This window comes from Cherax quadricarinatus, chromosome 43, assembly GCF_038502225.1.
Source record: "Cherax quadricarinatus isolate ZL_2023a chromosome 43, ASM3850222v1, whole genome shotgun sequence".
NCBI lineage: Eukaryota > Metazoa > Arthropoda > Malacostraca > Decapoda > Parastacidae > Cherax > Cherax quadricarinatus.
This window is the reverse complement of record NC_091334.1, coordinates 24,186,596-24,208,618: the sequence shown is the minus strand read 5'-3', so window position 1 is coordinate 24,208,618 and position 22,023 is coordinate 24,186,596. Positions and strand designations below refer to the sequence as shown.

The 22,023-nt window shown below is 39.1% G+C and overlaps 1 protein-coding gene across 4 annotated transcripts in view; it reads right to left on the bottom strand.

Moving 5' to 3' along the window:
• The window catches only part of LOC128694293 (uncharacterized peptidase C1-like protein F26E4.3), a 151,856-nt gene that overhangs the window by 72,343 nt on the left and 57,490 nt on the right, over nucleotides 1-22,023 (bottom strand). For all 4 annotated transcript variants that reach the window (XM_070093732.1, XM_070093735.1, XM_070093733.1 and 1 more), the window contains 3 exons: nucleotides 21,585-21,794; nucleotides 20,921-21,084; nucleotides 12,323-12,386 (listed from right to left, as the gene is read on the bottom strand). In XM_070093732.1, the coding sequence (XP_069949833.1) occupies nucleotides 12,323-12,386; nucleotides 20,921-21,084; nucleotides 21,585-21,754 (398 nt within the window). In that variant the 5' untranslated portion in view covers nucleotides 21,755-21,794. The remainder of the gene's footprint in view (nucleotides 1-12,322; nucleotides 12,387-20,920; nucleotides 21,085-21,584; nucleotides 21,795-22,023) is intronic.

Below are 22,023 nucleotides of genomic sequence, written 5' to 3'. Positions count from 1 at the left end.
GTGAGGTAATTATTATTATAATAAAAAAAAAATATTGAGGTAAATGTTTTACAAACTCTTACAAATGTATGTGAATGAACTAAAAGTAGACATATTAATACGCATTTATTTCGCCTGACCAAGTGATCGCCCACTACCTGTTCGGTTTGTATTCTAACATTGTCTCAACTCTGTATCTCGTTCTCTCTCTCGTTTGCTCTTTTGTTAACTAGTTGGCTCTCATTGACGATGGCGTCTAAGCTTAACTGTGGTAAAACGAGGAGTCATAAGCCAAGTTAGAGGATGATTGTGTGCCATTCTGATTTTATTCAATAAACACCCTGCCACTCACCTCTCACACCTTAATATTAATATTTTAAGGAGAGTAATAAGTGTACTCTGTGTGTATCTTAACTTTTATTGTGTTTTGAATGCCTATTTCTAATGCTAACTTAATATAAGTTAGTGTAAACTTGTTGTCTGGCATATATTGCATATCTTATATGTGCTCTGATAATAATACTTGTGGACCTGTGTGGTAGCCGGGCAGAGGAACAACATTACATTTTCTCTGCTCAGCCACCAGAGAAAACGTGTATGAATCTGCGTTTGACCCAGCCACTCCCCCACTCCGCTTTTGTTTACAATTTTCGGCATGAATTATTCATTACTTCTCCCTTCGTTTATGATGACATCTAAAGTTAGTTGTTAGAAACGATTAAATTCAGTGAACAAGGTATGTTGATGCTAATAATATGGCTCTGGGCCACTTGATACTGGAGTTCCGCAGGGAAGTGTCCTTGGACCCCTGCTCTTCCTCATTTACATCAATGATCTTCCAAACATATCCCAACACCTGAAACCCATTCTCTTTGCTGACGACACGACTTATGTCATCTCCCACCCTAATCTTGCCACCCTCAACACCATTGTTAACGAGGAGCTGCTCAAAATATCGACTTGGATGACAGCCAATAAACTTACACTTAACACTGGCAAAACCTACTATATTATGTTTGGTAGCAGAGCAGGTGTTGCACAACTTAACATTAAGATCGACAACACACTAATTGCCAGACATAATGAGGGCAAATTCCTTGGCCTATACCTCGACAACAACCTAAATTTCAGCACCCATATCCAACACATAACAAAAAAAGTATCCAAAATGGTGGGGATCCTCTCCAAGATACGATACTACGTGCCGCAAACTGCCCTTCTCACACTATACCATTCACTTATATATCCATACCTCACCTATGCTATCTGTGCTTGGGGTTCAACTGCAGCAACACACCTAAAGCCAATAAGAACCCAACAAAAAGCCACAGTAAGAATAATCACTAAATCCCATCTCTGGCAACACCCCCCCCCCTACTCTTCATAGATCTAAACTTACTCCCTGTTCAGAACATCCACACTTACTACTGTGCAATCTATATCTACAGGACCTTAAATTCCAATATTAACCTTGACCTAAAACGCTTTCTTGATAGTTATGACAGGATCCACAGGCATAACACCAGACACAAACATCTCTATGACATTCCCCGTGTTCGACTAAACCTTTACAAAAATTCAATGTATTTCAAAGGACCTAAAATCTGGAACACCCTACCTGAAAACTCTAGAACTGCAGACACATTCATCACTTTCAAAACTACAGTTAGAAAACATCTTATCTCCCTGATCCACCCCGACAACTAACTACATGATAACCACCTGGTGATTCACACTTACACTCACTCACCCACTGACTATAAACCCAGAAATACTAATCTTAATCTTAAAATAATAAAACCTAACTAGTCATAAGTTTGCCTATGATACTCCAATATAGACACTTTGTATTGTGCCAAAACAAAAGCATTCACATTGCTAAACTCACAAATTATGATGTAGTCACTTAGCCTTAATACCATAATCTGTAAGGATTTAATGATCGACACCATGCCTAACCCTTCTAGGGTAGGGTAGGTGCCTGAGTCCGAGCCTTTAGCTCATAAGACTGTCATTCCCATTTGCTCCCTTGGGGCGGGGATGGCAGACCAGAGAGGCCTAGCTTGTGGCTAGGCCTGGGGACAGTTGGTCCCAAAGATGAGGAGGTACTTGTGCCTCCTCCCATGGGAGACTTAGGTCTCAGACACTCCCTAAAGAGGGAGCCAAGGCCGGGCCACCACTTGGAAAAGGCCCGGGCCGGGAGAATACTGGCTAATCTTTAATAATAATAAGGATTTAATGTTAAGAATTAATCTAAGTCTGCTCGAAAAGCCTAGCCATGCTAGGTGTCCTAGTTGTCCCCTCTGTAATTAGTATTTTATAACATGTAAACCACACAGTACTCAAAACCTGTAAACCCCACATTGTAACCCTTATAGAGAATAAACTTGAAGTGAATTGAATCGAATTGAATTCTGGCTTACTTGTCTACTACTGTTTTGTGCGTCCTTGTGTGTATGCATATATTTGTACGCTCGTGTGCACATGTCCGTGCGTGCGCCCTCGTGTGTGTATGTGCGCGCGCGCGCTAGTGTGGGTGTATGATCCACTTAATATTTGTATTTATAACTCATTACAATTGTGACCAGGTGTGGACGTATCAGTGGTTCATTACTTTGTAATTTGTTCATGACTGTAACCATGTATAGGAGTGAAGCTGATTCATTACCTCTGTAACTTGCCATGATTAGTGACCAGATCTACCTGGAGTTCATTACCTTTGTAACTAGTTCAGCTATCATAACTTTGGGGTCCAGTCACTGGACCCATGCAGCAATATTATGTCATCATGGGCTTGGCCTCCCTAGTTTTGAAGGTTCTCATTATTGTTATGGTCCTTGAAGGTGAGATCCTCCGACATGATCACTCCCAGGTCTTTGACGTTGGTGTTTCGCTCTATTTTGTGGCCAGAATTTGTTTTGTACTCTGATGAAGATTTAATTTCCTCATGTTTACCATATCTGAGTAATTGAAATTTCTCATCGTTGAACTTCATATTGTTTTCTGCAGCCCACTGAAAGATTTGGTTGATGTCTGCCTGGAGCTTTGCAGTGTCTGCAATGGAAGACACTGTCATGCAGATTCGGGTGTCATCTGCAAAGGAAGACACGGTGCTGTGGCTGACATCCTTGTCTATGTCGGATATAAGGATGAGGAACAAGATGGGAGCGAGTACTGTGCCTTGTGGAACAGAGCTTTTCACCGTAGCTGCCTCGGACTTTACTCTGTTGACGACTACTCTCTGTGTTCTGTTAGTGAGGAAATTATAGATCCATCGACCGACTTTTCCTGTTATTCCTTTAGCACGCATTTTGTGCGCTATTACGCCATGGTCACACTTGTCGAAGGCTTTTGCAAAGTCTGTATATATTACATCTGCATTCTTTTTGTCTTCTAGTGCATTTAGGACCTTGTCGTAGTGGTCCAATAGTTGAGACAGACAGGAGCGACCTGTTCTAAACCCATGTTGCCCTGGGTTGTGTAACTGATGGGTTTCTAGATGCGTGGTGATCTTGCTTCTTAGGACCCTTTCAAAGATTTTTATGATATGGGATGTTAGTGCTATTGGTCTGTAGTTCTTTGCTGTTGCTTTACTACCCCCCTTTGTGGAGTGGGGCTATGTCTGTTGTTTTTAGTAACTGTGCATAAAGATATTAAACTAAAGTGTGTGTGTGTGTGTGTGTGTGTGTGTGTGTGTGTGTGTGTGTGTGTGTGTGTGTTTGTGTGTGTGTGTGTGTGTGTGTGTGTGTGTGTGTGTGTGGTGTGTGTGACTCAACAATCAATATTTGCACCAATAACTCATTACAGTTGTGACCGGGTGTGGAAGTGTGAATTGCTCATTACTCTATAATTTGTTCATGATTGTAGCCAAAGTATAAACGTAAGTAACCATTCTACAGAATTCATTACCTTTGTAACTTGTGAGCTCATTACCTTTGTACCTAGTTCAGCTATCAAAACTTTGGGGGCCCAGTCCCTGGACCCATTACGTACCTCTGTAATCTGTAAATACCTTTGTAACTTGTCATGATTGTGACCAGACTTACCTGGAGTTCATTACCTTTGCAAACTGTGAGTTCATTACCTTTGTAAATTGTGAGTTCATTACCTTTGTAAATTGTGAGTTCATTACCTCTGTAACTTGCTCAGCTATCAAAACTTTGGAGTCCAGTCCCTGGACCAATTATGTACCTCTGTAATCTTTTGACTACCGCCCACAGGATGGGTATGGGGTGCATAATAAACATATTAAACTAAAACTAACTACTGTTTTCGGGTTTGCGACGTCCTTGTTTCTTTTCTTTGGACTTTTTATTAAGGGAAATGGAGTACGGGTGTGTGTGTGGGTATTTATGTAATTTACAAAGTTACAGCAGAATACGTTTATAAACTAATCTTATAATGAAAGTTAAGACACATGTGCAACATCTGGGTATCTTTATTGTAGTAGACGTTTCGCCATCCAGTGGCTTTATCAATACAGATTCTAGGACATAATAGGAAGACAGTAGAACTATATACAAAAGATGAGGTAATCAGTCCCTCGGCCTTGGAGTTAGTGTTCACAGCATCGTGCTGACACGGAACTTAGCCTAAAGAATCAGTCCAGTATAAATACTGCTGTAGAAACAAACTGTTAAATTTAAACAGTTACTAATACTTATTAATTTAAGGGCTTTTAGCATATTTTATGTATTTTAAGATTAATGCACAGCTTCCACAGCAGTTACTGCAGTGACGTCAAACACGTCACTTAGAGACGACATAATCCAGCTGAGTGGTGGGATAAACAAGGCAGGTGACCATCAGCTCCATGATTACTGGCATGACGGAGTTAGTAGGTATGTAAACAGCATCATGACTAATCGTAGTAAAGCCGCATCCTTCTGAACGAATAAGCTCCATCTTATTTCTTAGGCTAAATCAAATTGCGAAACATTCAGATTTGTCGACTAACCAACGTTCATTTAATGGTAGAAACGTGCAAGTAAATGCATTATTGAATAAGTTTGGTCACCAGTTAATGTGTCGGTATACACGCCGAGACGTGTGTATATCATATCCCACTTTATACACCAAGATGAATTTACACCTAGAAGCATCTCTCAGTGAATGCCCTCTGGGAAGTATGTATCGCCCAACAATTAAACACAGAAATTTTTATAACTCTCGCATCATATATAGCAGAGATGCTCACCTCAGTGTATATTCACCGAAAGATGAGCTTTACTTAGTTTACCTGGAGTTACCTGGGGAAAGTTCCGGGGGTCAACGCCCCCGCGGTCCGGTCTGTGACTAGGCCTCCTGGTGGATCAGAGCCTCAGCAACCAGGCTGTTACTGCTGGCTGTACGCAATCCAACGTAAGAACCACAGCCCGGCTGGTCAGGTAACGACCTTAGGTGCTTGTCCAGTGCCTGCTTGAAGACAGCCAGGGGTCTATTGGTAATCCCCCTTATGTATGCTGGGAGGCAGTTGAACAGTCTCGGGCCCCTGACACTTATTGTATTGTCTCTTAACGTGCTGGTGACACCCCTGCTTTTCATTGGGGGGATGTTGCATCATCTGCCGAGTCTTTTGCTTTCGTTGCGAGTGATTTTCGTGTGCAAGTTCGGCACTAGTCCCTCTAGGATTTTCCAGGTGTATATAATCATGTATCTCTTAGTGTATATACAAAATGTATATTTCGGCATCGATCAGAGACCCTTTTTAGCAGATCTGCAGAGGGGTGCCTCTGACTGAGGGCGAGATACTCTTTTAAATATGTTTCAGTTTTCTGCACACGTGGATTTGTATATTCATCAATAAACTTTTATGGAACGTTAATCCAAGCACACTTCAGGGTAAGTTTAATGAGAGGTTCGTGGTTGTCATTGTGTATAAACCGAGTGGTGTGTTTCTCGAGGTGATTGAACACTAAGACGCTGACACAAATGATACATTAGTCCCTAAGACAGGTATTAAGGTAAATTATAGATATGCACCCGGAACTCTTTCCAGGTATACTCTAGGTATACACCTCCCTGTGCATATTCCCAGGTAAACAAGAGGGTTTCAGGGGTCAACGCCCCCGTGGCCCTGTCTGAGACCAGGCCTCAAGGTGGATCAAGGTCTGATCAACCAGGCTGTTACTGCTGGCCGCACGCAAACTGACGTACGAACCACAGCCGGGTTGGTCAGGTATTGACCTTAGGTGCCTGTCCAGTGTCTTCTTAAGACAGCCAGGGGTGTAATGGTAATCCCCCTTATTTATGCTGGGAAGCAGTTGAACAGTCTTGGGCCCCGGACACTTATTGTGTTGTCTCTCAGTGTACTCGTGGCGTCCCTGCTTTTCATCGGGGGAATGTTGCATCTTCTGCTTTCATAGGGAGTGATCTTCGTGTGCAAGTTTAGTACCAAACCTGGATACTATAATACTGGATGTTATAATACTGGATGTTATAATACCTGGATACTATAGAGAATTGTTCCAACTGCTGCTTTCTCTTAAACAAGAAGTGAGGAGTTACAAATTCTCAATGACTTCAGGCAGAAATTGTATACTATGCGTGTGCCGTGTGCCGTGTGCCGCGTGCCGTGTTTAGTTTAATATGTTTATTATGCACCCCATACCCATCCTGTGGGCGGTAGTCAAAAGATTACAGAGGTACATAATTAGTCCAGGGACTGGACTCCAAAGTTTTGATAGCTGAGCAAGTTACAAAGGTAATGAACTAGATTTGGTCATAATCATGACCTTACATATGTTCTTATGTTCTTAGATGAGTGGAACAGTCTACCTAGTTGGGTTATTGAGGCTAGGACTTTGGGTAGTTTCAAATTTAGGTAGGATAAATACATGAGTGGGAGGGGTTGGATTTGAGTGGGACTTGCACATCAGAGCTTATTTCTTGGGTAGCATTGAAAATTGGGTTGGTCAAATGTTTGTTAGTGGGATGAATTGTAAAGGACCTGCCTAGTATGGGCCAACGGGCCTGCTGCAGTGTTCCTCCTTTCTTATGTTCTTATGTTCTTATAATGAGCTCCAGGTAGAGTTGGTCACACTCATGAATAATTGCAAAGGTAATGAATCATAAACACATTAATCATGAGAATTTACAAAGGTAATGAGCTCCAGGTAGAGCTGGTCACACTCATGACTAAGTTTCAAAGGTAATGAATGATAAACACGTTATGACATGATTACAATCATAGACAAATTACAGAGTAATGAGCAGTTAACAAACATAGTAGGGAATAAAGGAACGTCCACCAACTACACTGGTTATTCTGTCATCTAAAGATCGAAGAAAACAGCAAAAATATCTATTCCCAAAACAAGCAACACTGTCTTCAAAAATTATAGTTTTTTAAATCATTCACCATAAAAAAAACACGCGTCTACTGGGGACTGTGCAACAATTATGAGTTAATATCTGGGAGACTGGGAGGAATTTACGCATAACAGAACAATTAGTTACGTACGCACAAAAAAATTGCTATTAATAATCACATCAAATTCTGCAATCACATTACCAGCTGCGAAGGTGAATCCAATACCTACAGAATAAAATATGCTTATAAAATGAAAATTTTTAGAAGCATCGTTAACTGACCGAGAACCCAACTTTAAATATTTAAAAGACAGTTAACATGAGATGTAATCACTAAGTTTCCATAAAGGAAGTGCACCGCGTCACATAATTTAATTAAGAATTTCCAAATCATCTAATTGACACTTCAAAATCACCACTATACATGTCAGTGACATCTCTAAAATGCTCACCACCACACCATTATGCTGGATAAAGGCACAAGGGGAGTATAATGCGATCATTTATTGACAACGTTTCCCTCACACGGTTGACTTTATTAAATCTCAAACATTATTTTGCATTTTCGTCTTTATCCATCGTCTCGATATTCCATACCATTTCTCTCCCCCACAACGCTTTCTTTCTATCATCCGGGTAATTAAAAAGATGGAAAATTATGAAAATGCATATTACCTCGAAGTGACTTTCACGAGATGTGTTGAGAGGTGCCTGATGACTTGCAATGTATATATAGACATGACAGTGTCATGATGTCGTGCTGTCATAACAGTCATACTGTCAGCGATGGGCACAAAGCCAGTATCGAGACAGCATAAATATATATATTCGAAATAAATAAACGGAGCCAGCCTTGCCTCTAGTATATGAGGAGAGAGAGTGAAGACGGACCTAAGCCAGAACTCGTTATACAAACCTGTGCCAAAGATTGCGCAACGCTAAGCGGCACTAAAATAAGCGGAAGATTAATCTGGCACTGCATTGTAGCTCCTCATTTGTAGCGTGGCTTTCTTATGTAGCTTTACAGCCAGGTTTTGTACCTTTGTTTGTTGCCTGGTTATGTTGTCTGGTTTTTTAGAATGAATTTGTTGCTTCATTTTGTTTCCTGGCAATATTGCGTGACTTTCTCGTCTACCTTTATACTCTCTCTCTCTCTTACTTGGCTTTCTTGTTTGGTTTTATAAAATGGGTTTGTTGCTTCATTTTGTTTCCGGGAATCGTAGCCTGGTTTTCTTATATGGATCTGTTGCTTATATTTGTTTCTCATGTTTGTAACATGAATCTTTTATTAGTATTTGGTGGCTTAGTAAATTGACTCTGTCGTTTGTATTTGTTGCTTAGCTTCGATGCCTAACTTTCAAGCAAGATTTGCTGCTTGACTTTATTGCCTAAACTTGTGTTCCATGATTTTGTTGCCTAATTTTGTGCTCCATGGCTTTGTTGCCTGGTCTTATAATTCTACTCTGGTCTTAGTTTTATACTGTGGTTATGCTGCCTAACTTTGCTGCTGGACTTTGAAGGCAACGATGAAATGTGACGGTTAACAAATGGGATTAATAAGTAAATAATTGTCACTATGTTCCAGACCATGGAGAAGAACTTTTCTCCAGGCTGAGAGACTGATCACCTCAAACTATTTCTTCAAGCTTGATGGACTGATTACATCATCTTTGCCTCGTCACTTCTGCTACCTACAATTCATTCTTTGTATTTTGACTGAAGAAGTGAAACGTTTCAACAATAAAGATTCCCAACAGCTGCACATGTGTCTTACTCATTCCTATATACGAGGTTTACTGTCCTAGTAGGTCTCTTTATACCATATTATACTGCATTTGTGTATCTTTTGTAAGACGTAGAATGAACAGACATGATTAAAGTGTATAAGCAGAAGATGGGCATAAATGAAAGATAAATAAGGTTGGAGGACATTCCTTCAAGAAAGAACTCGAAATAATATTGTTCAAACTGTGTAAGTTTAGATTTATGTTATGTTCTAAGTTCTTGTTAGCAGTAATCTAAAGCCAAGATAACAGTGCTTAAATGCTGGAACAACTGGGAAGAAATTGAAGATTAGGAAGGACCAGGAGACTGTTATGGAAACCAACAATTCATTCTCTATGTTAAGAGACGAGTGTAAATCGACGATCTAATACATCCCCACAAAGACCATCGTAAACGTTACGACGAACACCGCCAGTAAATGTATGACCATTGTTTTAGGTGGGGGCAGATTAAATTGTGTTTTCCTGGGGCTGAGATGCAAAATATTGTTAGCTGTCTTGACATCATGGAAAGTAATGGGAGCAATCTTATTATCTGTCTCAGTGAGGGAGGCAACGAATTTGTCAGACGTAGGAGTGAGGACTTAATTAACAGTTATAGGTCAGCGATAGACATAATTAGGAAGGGAGTGCAGGGCACCTTGTTACATGTGACAATTTGCCAAAGAGAGAAGCTGGAAATAAATGGTTGTCAAGGGCAATTGGTGTTAATTGCTGGCTGGACAAACAATGTAAGGACATTGCAATGACATTTATAGACAACTGGGACTTCTTCTACGCCAGAAATGACAGACAGGTATGCCAGGGATAGAATTCACTTACCCAGGGCAGGTGTGAGGACTTTGGCTAGTTCAGTGGAGACAGCTGTTAGGGCTTTAAACTAGAAACAGTGGTATGGGCTTTTGTGGAGGAAATTGGAGTGTAGAACCAGTGATTTGAGCTGTTTGTGATAATTGGACTTTAGGAGTAACTTAACTTCGGGTAAAGATAATTGAAACAGATCTTGGAAAAGAAAAAAATGAACAGGGAAAAGACAAGACGAAAAATAATCTTAAAATATTGTATACTAATAGTAGAAGTGCCAGAAATAAGATGAATTACGTCTGATTGCATGTGCAGGAATCGTTGATGTTACTGTTATAACTGAGGCATGGTTTAATTTGCAGAGCGGAGACGTGGTTTATGTTTTTGTTGAAATAACAGGAAGGGAGGTAGGGTAGCGCTATATATCCAAGAAAATATGAATTGTTGCATAAAAACTGATAAAAATCGACGGATTAGACAAAGAATCTATTTGGGTAGAATTTCTAGAAGGAAAAGAAAGTTAATTTTAGGTGTAATATACCGACCCCCAAACTTAGTGATACAAGGAAACTTCTTTGAGATGAAGTTGTTAGGGCTTCTAGACACGCTATAGTAGTAATAGTCAGGGATTTTTACTTTAGACTAAGTGACATCACTGAAGAGCTTGGTGCAAGTGATCACCTTTAATATTACCAATGAATACGAGAATTAGGATAATATAGTAATAGTCCCCAACTTTTGTTCTAATAATAATGACGACTTAGGAAAACACCTGTCAAGTCTCGACTGGTGTTATCTAGCAAATTATTTTACAGATGGTCATACAATAAAGAAAGGATCTACGACTGGAACTTTTTTCTTAATAATGTACAATGTGCTTCAAGTATATATATTGCCCAGAGAAAAATTAGATCAAATAAAAATGTCAAATGGATGAATAGGCGAATGAAGCTTATATATTAGGAGAGAAGAGAGGAACTTTGAGGAGCATCAAAAGAGGAAGAAGATAACCTTATTAACAAATACGATCATCTTAAGAGAAGTAAAGAAGATTAGAAAGGCTAAATTTGACTCTGAAATTAAAGGAGCTACTGAATCAAACATAAATCCAAAAGGGTTATATTATAGTTAATATTAGAAGCCATCTTAACGAGTATAATTTGATTAAGGAGTCTCAGCACGGGTTCATAAGAGGTCGTTCCTTCCTGACAAATTTATTGACATTCTTTAATAAAGCATTTGAGGCAGTCGACAACGATAAAGAAAATGTTGCTATTTTGATTTCAGGCCTTCGATAAAGAACCTCCCAAAAGACTAAGAAAAGTGGCAGCTCCTGGTATAAGACATAAGGTTCTAACAAAGATCGAGGCATGGATGACCAATGGAAAGCAGGCACTTTGCATTAATGGGGTGAAGTCTGAATGGGGACCGGTCAGAAGTGGCGTTCCATACGGATCAATTTTAGGCCCATTGTTGTTCATAATTTACATTAAGGACCTTGACGAAGGAATTACAAGTGACATGAGTACATTCACTGATGACAAAAATAAGACGAATAATATAGTCTGAGGAGGATACTATTGAACTTCAGGAGGATTTGGACAAATTAATGTCATGGTCTGAAAAGTGGCAGCTGCTGTTTATGTGAACAAGTGTAAGGTTCTGTTTCTTGGGAACGATAGCAACCTTCATAGTTATAACTAGGTGAAGTACAGCTGGATCATACAGAAAGTAAACAAGACTTGGGAGTCATGGTAAGCAGAAATCTAAAGCCACACGACTGATTTAGTCCATTTCATTTTAAATAAAATAATTTTAAAACCTATCAAAAATTTAAAAAAAAACATTTAGATGAAAGAGTCTTTTATGAACCACTTTTAACAAATAAAGAATAAAAGTCATGATTCCGTAGCGGAATCAGTTTGAAAATATTACACAGTTTGAAGAGGAAGATTAAGAAGACATTCCCGACTCTCTTGGATTATTATCAGCTGTAACATCATAATGGTTCAAGAAGGACCGAAAGTGTGGGCTATTCGTGAAGAAAATATAGTTCTGGTCGTATTTTACAAAAACAGCGTGCGTGCGGCCAACAGTAACAGCCTGGTTGATCAGGCCCTGATCCACCATGAGGCCTGGTCACTGACCGGGCCACGGGGGCGTTGACCCCCGGAACCCTCTCCAGGTATACAGCGGGAAAAGTATATTATTCTATTGTTATAATAAATTAAGAACTGTGCCTATTGTACTTAACGACGATGCAAAGGCTAAGTTAGAAATTATTAAAAATACTATTGTATATTATTAAAAATTCTTATAATAATAATTGAATGACGCGTTACCTGGCTAAGACCAGTGCTAGGAAACACTTGTCCAGTTGCCTAAAAAAAATATAATGTCACCACTACTAGCTAAGAGACGAGCGAAACAAAGATAAAACTCACCATTCGTTACAGTTAAATTTGTAGCTGTGGCCGCTGGGGATGTAGAGCCCGGCCTTGTAGCATCCTGTGGTAATTAACTTCTCTGAATGTATTTGAAAAAACAATTATTCACGTTTAACAGAAATAAGATAATCAAATTGTCTTATCTCTTACCTAAAACAGAACTGAAACAAAAAGAAATTTTCAGCTTACAATAAGAATGGAAAAAGAAAAAAATATATACAAACTTACTTTATAAACGGGATCCTGTTATCAGCCAAAACAAAGTAACAAGAAATCCTCATTTGCCAAAATACACTATATTTGGCAAGATGGGGCGATATCTTAGGATATAAATATCTGAGCTACTTCACCAATAAAGCCTCACAAATCATTTAATGACTAAGCCAAAGAATCCCATGATTTGGTAGCTTGACCATAACAATAGCAACAAAATGCTCCCCTCCTCGATACAATTATGGATCTTGATAAACATTTATTGCTGCGAGAATTTATTCTCTCTCAGAAACAAACACAAAAGAGGAAGGACCATAAAAGAAACTACCGAGACCCGTCTTTTTTTCACTGTTCGCTTACTTTTTTAGACAAGTCTTCTGGAATTCATAATTTTTTAATTACCTCTCTAAGGATCTTTAATAACTTGTAGATACACTTAATTCTTTATATTTGTTATGGGGCTATAGGACCCAACATGTATTTATGTATCTGTAACAGTTACTCTGGAATACCTAATTATATTGAATTGATGGGGACTCAGTTCTAAATGTCATAAGGGCAGATCACTCTCATGGCTGTAAGGCAGCCGAGTCAAGCCTGTTTTTCTCAATATAATAGGTTATACTATAGACACACACACACAATTTAAATAAGTAGTTTATAAAGTTGTATTTCTTTTTGTAACAGTAAAATAAGGTGTGGTAGAATTGTGGTAACTAGAGAATTGTGCTTGGCAACAGTCTTTTGTTTTTTGGTGGGTGTGGGAGGAGCTTAGCTAGGCTCCTCCTTCTCCCTCTCTCTCTGGGTGGACTTGAAGCTGGTAGGACCTCTGGGTCTTTCTTTCTATCTTTTTGGGCATTATGTGTACTCCAGGAGTGAGTTTTTTATAGCTTAAGTTGTGGCCACCATACCCAGGGTGACTAAAGTGTGTCAAAACACTGGTTAGCCCAGAGTTTAATCAAGAAGAGAGAAGGGCAAATTGTTGAGATGCACCATGTGGACTGTCCTAGGAGAACAGCTAAGGGGTGTGCAGGCTTATGTTTTGAATATGCGAGTGCTGTAATTGTATATTCTGTACATATCTATTTAGAATACAGTTATGTTTTTTTTATAGAGGTGGTTTAAATAACCTGTAAAGAGGGCTGGTGAAAGGATTTCAGAGAGGGAGGATGACCCAGTCATGATGTATTACCCTAGACAGATTAGGCCATTAAGTAAAAAGCTACCCCACACTAGGACCTGTAGTGAGAACCTTACTATCAGAGTAATAAGAGACATAAGAACATAATATCGTATAGCAGAAGCATGTAATTATTTTACAAATATTCATGACAAGCTGGGCAGTTCCTATACATACCCACTCATTCACCTATCCAACTTAATGTGTCGCCTCCATGCACGAGCTTGGAATAAGTGGAGGCAAATGGTTTTTATGAGTGGACGTGCTGTTGGAGTTTGAGCAGAGTAAAATTTATGAAAGGATTCAGAGAAACTGGTTAGCCGCCGAACTTGAGTCCTGGAGGTGATAAGTACAATGTCTCCACCCCTCCTTCAGAGTGCCTGCACTCTGAAGAAGGGTGATGATATGTTGCAGTTTTTTATCTGTAATGTCAGCACAACTCTGGCAAGAAAGTCAATTAACAATATATTTATATATATAGATGCAAGCTAGTACGGTCTTGTACTCTGATTTCTATATGTAATTATATCCATTGTACATAGTCATATGGTCGAAAGCATTCATACATTATAACACTTTCATTCATTTTAGATATTCATCAAATCAAAACTTCGTTAAGCTTTCACGGATGGAAACATCATACTTGTCGCTAATAAATCTCATCCAATATGTTGTATTCATAGGGTTGAAAACCTTGCAAGGGTCATGCAGCGTATGGGAAATGGAGGACAATCATGTTTAATCTAAGAAAAAGGCGAGTTAGCTCCAATCCCTTGGTTCAAAAGCTCTCCATTGTAATCAGGGCGCTTCCACCTTCGCCCTTTTCCCAACAGCGTTACCGGCTAGAGTCTCCCCTTTATACGTATACTGTACCAAATCTTAGGACTGATAACTCACCAAGATCACGATACTTCCACAATACCAAAACTGTTACTAAATAGTGCTAATAGGATCCCCTGTCGGAATATTTTATGATCTGAGAGACTGGTTGCCTCTGACGTTCATGGCTGCCAAGGAGATAAAAATATCAGCAGAGTAAAAACGTCTCTTAAGTCCCGTCAGTTGAGGCTAATGTTTGAATGTTTTTGGCACTGCGCCTCATGATGCATGAGAAAGCGGGTTTCTAGGAAGCATTATGACCTTTTAAATATAGGTTAAAAAATAATCAAAGAAATCAACAACTAGTTGATTTTTTTTAAACATAGCTAAATACACATCTGTATTAACTATGAATTACCATCATCATAAGTCATCAAAATGGTCTTCGTATTCAATATCAGTATCAATGTCACTTCTGCAGTTTCCAGTTTACTGACAAGCTTGATTGAGTGGATTCCATACTGGTTCTGCATACCCCAAGATGGGCATGACACCTGTCACATATGCTATCGTGGACGGCACTCTGTTAAGATTCATAAAGGCTAATCATATATATTCTAAATGCATATTTGTTGCGTAGATTATTCGGTTGATGTTCACCTCTAGCGAAATGATAATTAATATGCAAACATTGAGGCCGTTGTTTTTGAGTGAGGTTCGCTTCCTTTGTCCCCCGAGTCTGTTCTAACTTTATTGTTTTCTTAACCCCTCTCCAGTTTCCATAATGTTGCATTTGCCAGGGATAAATTTCAGTAATCTCTTACCGGACCAGTCCTTCAGCTTATCCAGTCCTAATTGCAGCATTTTCTTTTCCTCTTTCAGGGTATTTCTTATAGCATGTACTTTCCGTACACTAGAAACAGTACAGGTCTCATTGTTAATAACTGTACTGCCCGGCCCATTTGTTTTGCTTTTAAATATATGTTGAACAAGCCCATTTGGCAAGAGTGTGTGTTTGTTGCGTGTGTTTGAATCGCATAACTGTGTGTGAACAATCGAGAATATGCTGGTTATATTGAATGTATTTTACAATTAGCATAAATGAGCCATTTAATTTCAGGTTATATGTACGTTATAATATGAGTGACTGTTTAGGTAAGACACATATGCAACAGTTAGGTATCTTTATTTCGAAACGTTTCGCCTACACAGTAGGCTTCTTCAGTCGAGTACAGCAAAGTTGAAGAAGCCTACTGTGTAGGCGAAACGTTTCGAAATAAAGATACCTAACTGTTGCATATGTCTTACCTAAACAACCTGTCGGTATTTTATACCATTTTATTGTTCAATATGAGTGGCTCTAAGAGTGCTTTGGGGGAAATAAAAACTGAAGTATGTCAAGACTTCCAATGGCAACGTCACGTTGTCTGACTTTTTTTTGGGTTATCATAGATAATTTATTCATGTTATTATGTACGACCATTGTGATTATCTAAAATGTTAGTAACTGTACTTAAATTTGATTAAGCCTATGGCAGGGGTGGCATGGCCGAGAATCACTTGACCTATATGCTTTGTAACCTATTTTTGAGTCATTGTATGCCTGGAGCTTGGGTGATGTACATGAGCTCTTGCCAGGACATATATATTCAACTTTTCCGACTTCCCACTGGATTTATTTTCCTACCTGCATTCAGTTTGTTATATTGATTTTTAATATTATTTAGGCATTTGTCTTACATAGCCCCCATAAGGCCAAGGCTAATTAAGTTACTCTAATAGATGAATATGTATAGACAGACACCGAAATAATACTGAAAATAAAAATAACAGTGTTAATCAAGGTTTATTTTAAAATTAAAAATTAATATGACTATTTCAGACTAATCTTATTCTAATATCAGTCATTAAGAAAAACTCTGCTTATTTATATGTCCCCAACTGACAGGTAAATTAAAAGACAACTTATATCAGAAATGAAGGTCGGCAGAATAAGTCGTTGTAAGTCGAATAAGACGAACATATTTGTTCCGGCAAAAGTTCATGTTCACCTTGACTAAAGCTCCAGTTATACAAATTAAAAAATCAGGATCCCCAGCCGGTCAGCTGGAGGTCACGTGATGCGCGGTCACTCACTGTTTTGCGAGTCAAACCTTAACCCACAAAAATATTCTTCATATATAGTCTTAAGCTATAATTTATTTGATTTAATATGAAATAGTTAATTTATGTTGACTTTATAAGGAATTTAATGTAAAAATAGTTAAGCATGCAAATTTTATGACTAATATATTCATGATCGTTGATACCGTTATGCGATGTAAACAGATACATCAAACACACACACACACACACACACACACTGCTAAAGGGCAAGAGTGAGTCTTAAAAAGAGTTCATCCAATATGAATCTTAATTTCTTTGGATATAGCAATGAGATACAAGAAATGTTTAATACTTCAGTACTACTTTCGCAATTCCAGCTTTATAGTATCCGGTGACATTACGTATATCTTAGCTAGTGGTTCAGGCAGTGCTTCTGTTCCTTTTCTCAGAATCCATGATGATACCTTGTCAAGTCCCGTTGCCTTTCTTGTATCCTGCCACTTATCAGTATTTTCATTTCATCACCTCTTGGTGTACCTTTTTCTACTGGCTCTGGGACTGTCTCAGTCTTCACTCCCGCCACCACTTCACTGTCCAGCTCATTTCACTTCCTCACTTTATTGCTAAAGATATATTTCCTAAACTTCCTATGATTCGTCCGAGTTTTGAACTTCAAGTTGTGTCCTCATGTTTCTGTTTTCAGCCTCTTGAACAGTCTGACCCTTTTCTCCCTATCAATTTCTCTCAGTACTTCATACGTTGTTATATCACCCTAAGTCTTTCCGACCACTAATGTCGTCAGGTTTTGCTCCTTTAGCCTCTTCTCACAGCTTATATAATTTACCTCAGGGATTAGTATCATTGATGACCTCTGCACATTTTTTTATTTTTTTAATATGCTTCATAAGGTGTGGATTTTATACTAGAACTATGTAGCTCAAGATGGGTCAGGTACATCATACAGTGTCGTGAACAATTCATTCTTGAGGAACCAGTAAACTAATCTGAGATTTGCCAAGTTCACTTTGGCTGTAGAGGTTATTCGGTTGATGATCGCCTCTTTCAGCTTTCCCTTGAGTAACGTTTGAAGCCTTGGGGGTCCCAAAGCCTGTACTCTTTTCAGTTTACTTTGTCTTTCCCCGATTTTCATGATTATGCATTTACTCCAGTTAAATTCTACAAGGTATTAGCCAGACCAATCTTGCAGTTTGTCTAGGCCCATTTGTAGGCTTCACTGGTCTTGCCCAGTTTTTATTCTCATCAGTTTCATGCAGGTATACATGCACGCATGAAACTAATGAGTATTCGAGACGCGGCTCCTTGGCTTTCGAGTGTGTGTGTACTCACCTCACCTAGTTGGACTCACCTAGTTGTGGGTAAGACACATATGCAACAGTTAGACAACTTTATTCCGAAACGTTTCGCCTACACAGTAGGCTTCTTCAGTCGAATACAGAAAATAGGCAGGAACAGTAGAGATGTGAAGACGATGTAATCAGTCCATCACCCTTGTAGTCGTAGAATTTGAGGTTGTCAGTCCCTCGGCCTGGAGAAGTTCAGTTCCATAGTCAGGAACTATCTGAAGATCAAGCGACAGTGCGGAGACTTAAATACTGTCGGAAGGAGAGGTGCAGAGTAGTAGTAATAGTAGTAGTAGTAGTAGTAGTGAGAATGTAACCACTGAAAGGTCATGTCCCTCTCAGATCCAATACTTCTCACTTGAAAAGCTTGTCCAAAGTGTTTTCTGTACCACGATGCCATGTGTTGCAGTGTCTGACATGGCATCGTGGTACAGAAAACACTTTGGACAAGCTTTTCAAGTGAGAAGTATTGGATCTGAGAGGGACATGACCTTTCAGTGGTTACATTCTCACTACTACTACTACTACTACTATTACTACTACTCTGCACCTCTCCTTCCGACAGTATTTAAGTCTCCGCACTGTCGCTTGATCTTCAGATAGTTCCTGACTATGGAACTGAACTTCTCCAGGCCGAGGGACTGACAACCTCAAATTCTACGACTACAAGGGTGATGGACTGATTACATCGTCTTCACATCTCTACTGTTCCTGCCTATTTTCTGTATTCGACTGAAGAAGCCTACTGTGTAGGCGAAACGTTTCGGAATAAAGTTGTCTAACTGTTGCATATGTGTCTTACCTAACAACCTGTCGGTATTGCATACCATTTTGATGTTCACCTAGTTGTGGTTGCGGGGGTCGATTCACAGCTCCTGGCCCAGTCTCTTCAAATGGCCATGTGTGTGTGTGTATATATATATGTATTTGAATGTGTGTATTCACCTCTGTGTGTGTTGATAACTAAAGTCACACAGAACACTCTTTCACAAATTATTTACGTTGATGGTTCTGTCCACTGGTGCAGCTGGTAATGCTGCTGTTGTCATACAGTGATGGCTCTCATAAAGAAATTGGAGCACGCATCAACAACTGGGCCTCTACCCTTCAAACAGAACTGTTTGCCATATTCCTTGCACTCAAATGCGTCCATGTGTCTAAGGTTGATACTTTAATTGTAACTGATTCTCTGTCATCCGTAAACGCTCTCAACTCATTAAGTATAAATTGTTGCATGCTTGTGTCAGAAGCCAGACACAGGTATGGTAAGATTGTGGACAGTGGAGCCAGAGTGCACATGCTGTGGATTCCATCTCACATTGGTCTTCAGATGCATGATAGAACTGATGAATTGGCTAAGCTGTATAGTTTCAAAGAGGGAGTAGATGACAATCTTGGATTGTCAGTTAGTTTGAGAACAATTATACGAAAAGAACTTCAATTGAACTTTATTGACGACTTAGGGAGATTGACAAAAGTCAGTCCATCTATCATCATTCCATCACGCAGGAGGAGCCACGTCTATGGTGCATCCAACAAAATAAGCAGACTCTTGGATGTCACTACCGCCCGGCTCCGACTGGGTTACAAGTATCTTTGGCAGGTTAAATCACCACCACCAGATGTAGACCAAACGAAATGTAAACTGCCAGATGGACTATTGTCACACCCTGCGTCATTATGTACTGGAGTGCGATAAAATTAATGAATTTAGAGACAACTCACTCAGAAATGTTCGAGAAATGGCAAAGTATTTTATCCACAGTGGTATATTACAGACCATTCTGGAGAAATACCCTGACTTTGCTAGCTGTAAATAAAGCATTACCACGTGTGTGTGTGTGTGTGTGTGTGTGTATGTGTGTGTGTGTGTGTGTGTTTGTATGTGTGCGCGTGTGTGTGTATGTGTATGTTTGTACGCTCGTGTGCATGTGTCTGTGCGTGCGCCCTCGCGTGTGCGCGCGCGCGCTCGTGTGGGTGTATGACCCACTTAATATTTGTATATATAACTCATTGCAATTGTGACCGGGCGTGGACGTGTCACTGGCTCATTACTTTGTAATTAACCATGTATAGGAGTGAGGATGATTCATTACCTTTGTAACTTGTCATGATTGTGACCAGATCTACCTGGAGTTCATTACCTTTGTAACTAGTTCAGCTATCATAACTTGAGTCCAGTCCCTGGACCCATTATGTACCTCTGTAATCTTTTGACTACCGCCCACAGGATGTGTATGGGGTGCATAATAAACACATTAAACTAAACTGTGTGTGTCACCTTGTCATAGAACTGCAAAGCTTCTTAATTTCCTGTGTCTTTTAAACTACATGTCGGCTTCGCTATTCTTCAACTCTCGTCTATGTGAAACTATTTAGAAATTTTGACAGTTCTGCTATTCAAGTTATTTCATGCCTTGTTGAATTTTGTTTTTGAACCACCACGAGCAAATTTCGGAATAATACGACGAAGTAAATACATATTCAACTATGCTGAGGCTTTGATAGCTTTGTAGGTTCTGATAGCTTATGTAGGTTCTGATAACTTATGTCGTGAACTGACACCTGGAGTAATATTTTCCATGTCATATTATGTAATGTTTCAATATGTGACATACCACAGTTTATAACACAATGCAGATAACATTATTTCACACAGTTTCAGGTGTACTGAGCCAAATAATATTTTTATCAGATTAATAAATAATTCAGAAGAATACCACACATTCGTTACTGAGCTTCAATAATCCCCAACAAAGAATAAAATTATTTTCTCCACAGTGATTTTTTTCATTTCAGACTAAAATAGTCTAATGACATCCTTCACGAAATACTAAATATAATCTAACTAAAAAAGTGAAATAGGAAAAAAATAGGAATGAATGCAAAAAATGAAGAGAGAAAAAACGAGCTAACCAACAATCTCGGCAGGCGGAGAGAAACCCAGGCAAATTTCCCAGTAATCCGGGCAGCAGTCTGGGTTGTAGGTTCTGTTGCAGAACTGATCACAGTAACACAACGTCCCGCGGATAGGCATGGAACAATCATCATATCTCCCATCACAGCACGATGTAGGACGCCTAGAAAAAAACAGAAATTATGTATTAGATTTAATATATTAAGAACACAAATTATGATGCTGAATCCATGATTCAAATTTTTTTTTTATCGAATAGCTCCCAGTAAAATACAAAGTTCCCTACTACTGTTAACGTAGAAGTCAATGCCACTAAATCAAATTTATCTCTCCTTCAGTAACTTAAAAAAAATGTTGGAATATGGTTGTACTTCAGAGGCTATGTAAAACCTAATTTTACAATAATACTACCCGAAGCCATGAAAATCATGACACAGACGAGAAAAATATAACACACAATATTGTTAATGAGTTAAAAATACATGCATGAAAGTGAAGATCGATATTTTCTGTTAAAGAATAGTACTAACACGAGTAAATAAGTAGGAGTATATAACATGGCTAGTGACTACCTCGTCGAGAGAGGTGGTAGTTGAAGTAAGAATTGATTCTTATTAACACAAATTGGTGAGTACATACTCATACTAACTCCTTTCACATTACCTTCCTCTGCAGTAATCACCCTTGAGGTCAGAAAACGTTCCAAATTGGGCTGTTGCTAGAGGAACCATGACGATGGTCGTTAGTGAGACTAGCCCCACCCATACCAGCAGTGACTGTGCAGGTAAAGTTTTGGTTCCCTCTCCCGTTTTCTTTAGAGCAGACTGTGTCATTTTTGTTCAAGCTTTCCTGGAAGTCTTCAGCAAGTTGAGACTGTCGGAAAATAAATAGTACTGTGGTTATTATCATCGAAGTTCCTCTGATGTTAGTAAGCAACATTTAATGTGATATATATATATACACTAAAAGAAAAGGTTTTTATACAATAAAACTTTGAAGGTGAGCCGTTAGTGTTGGAACTTATTCGGTTCGAAAAGTCCCAACAGGGTAAAAACACACCGTTCGGTGGCCCTTAAACCCACCCAAACAAAAAGCGTTCTCC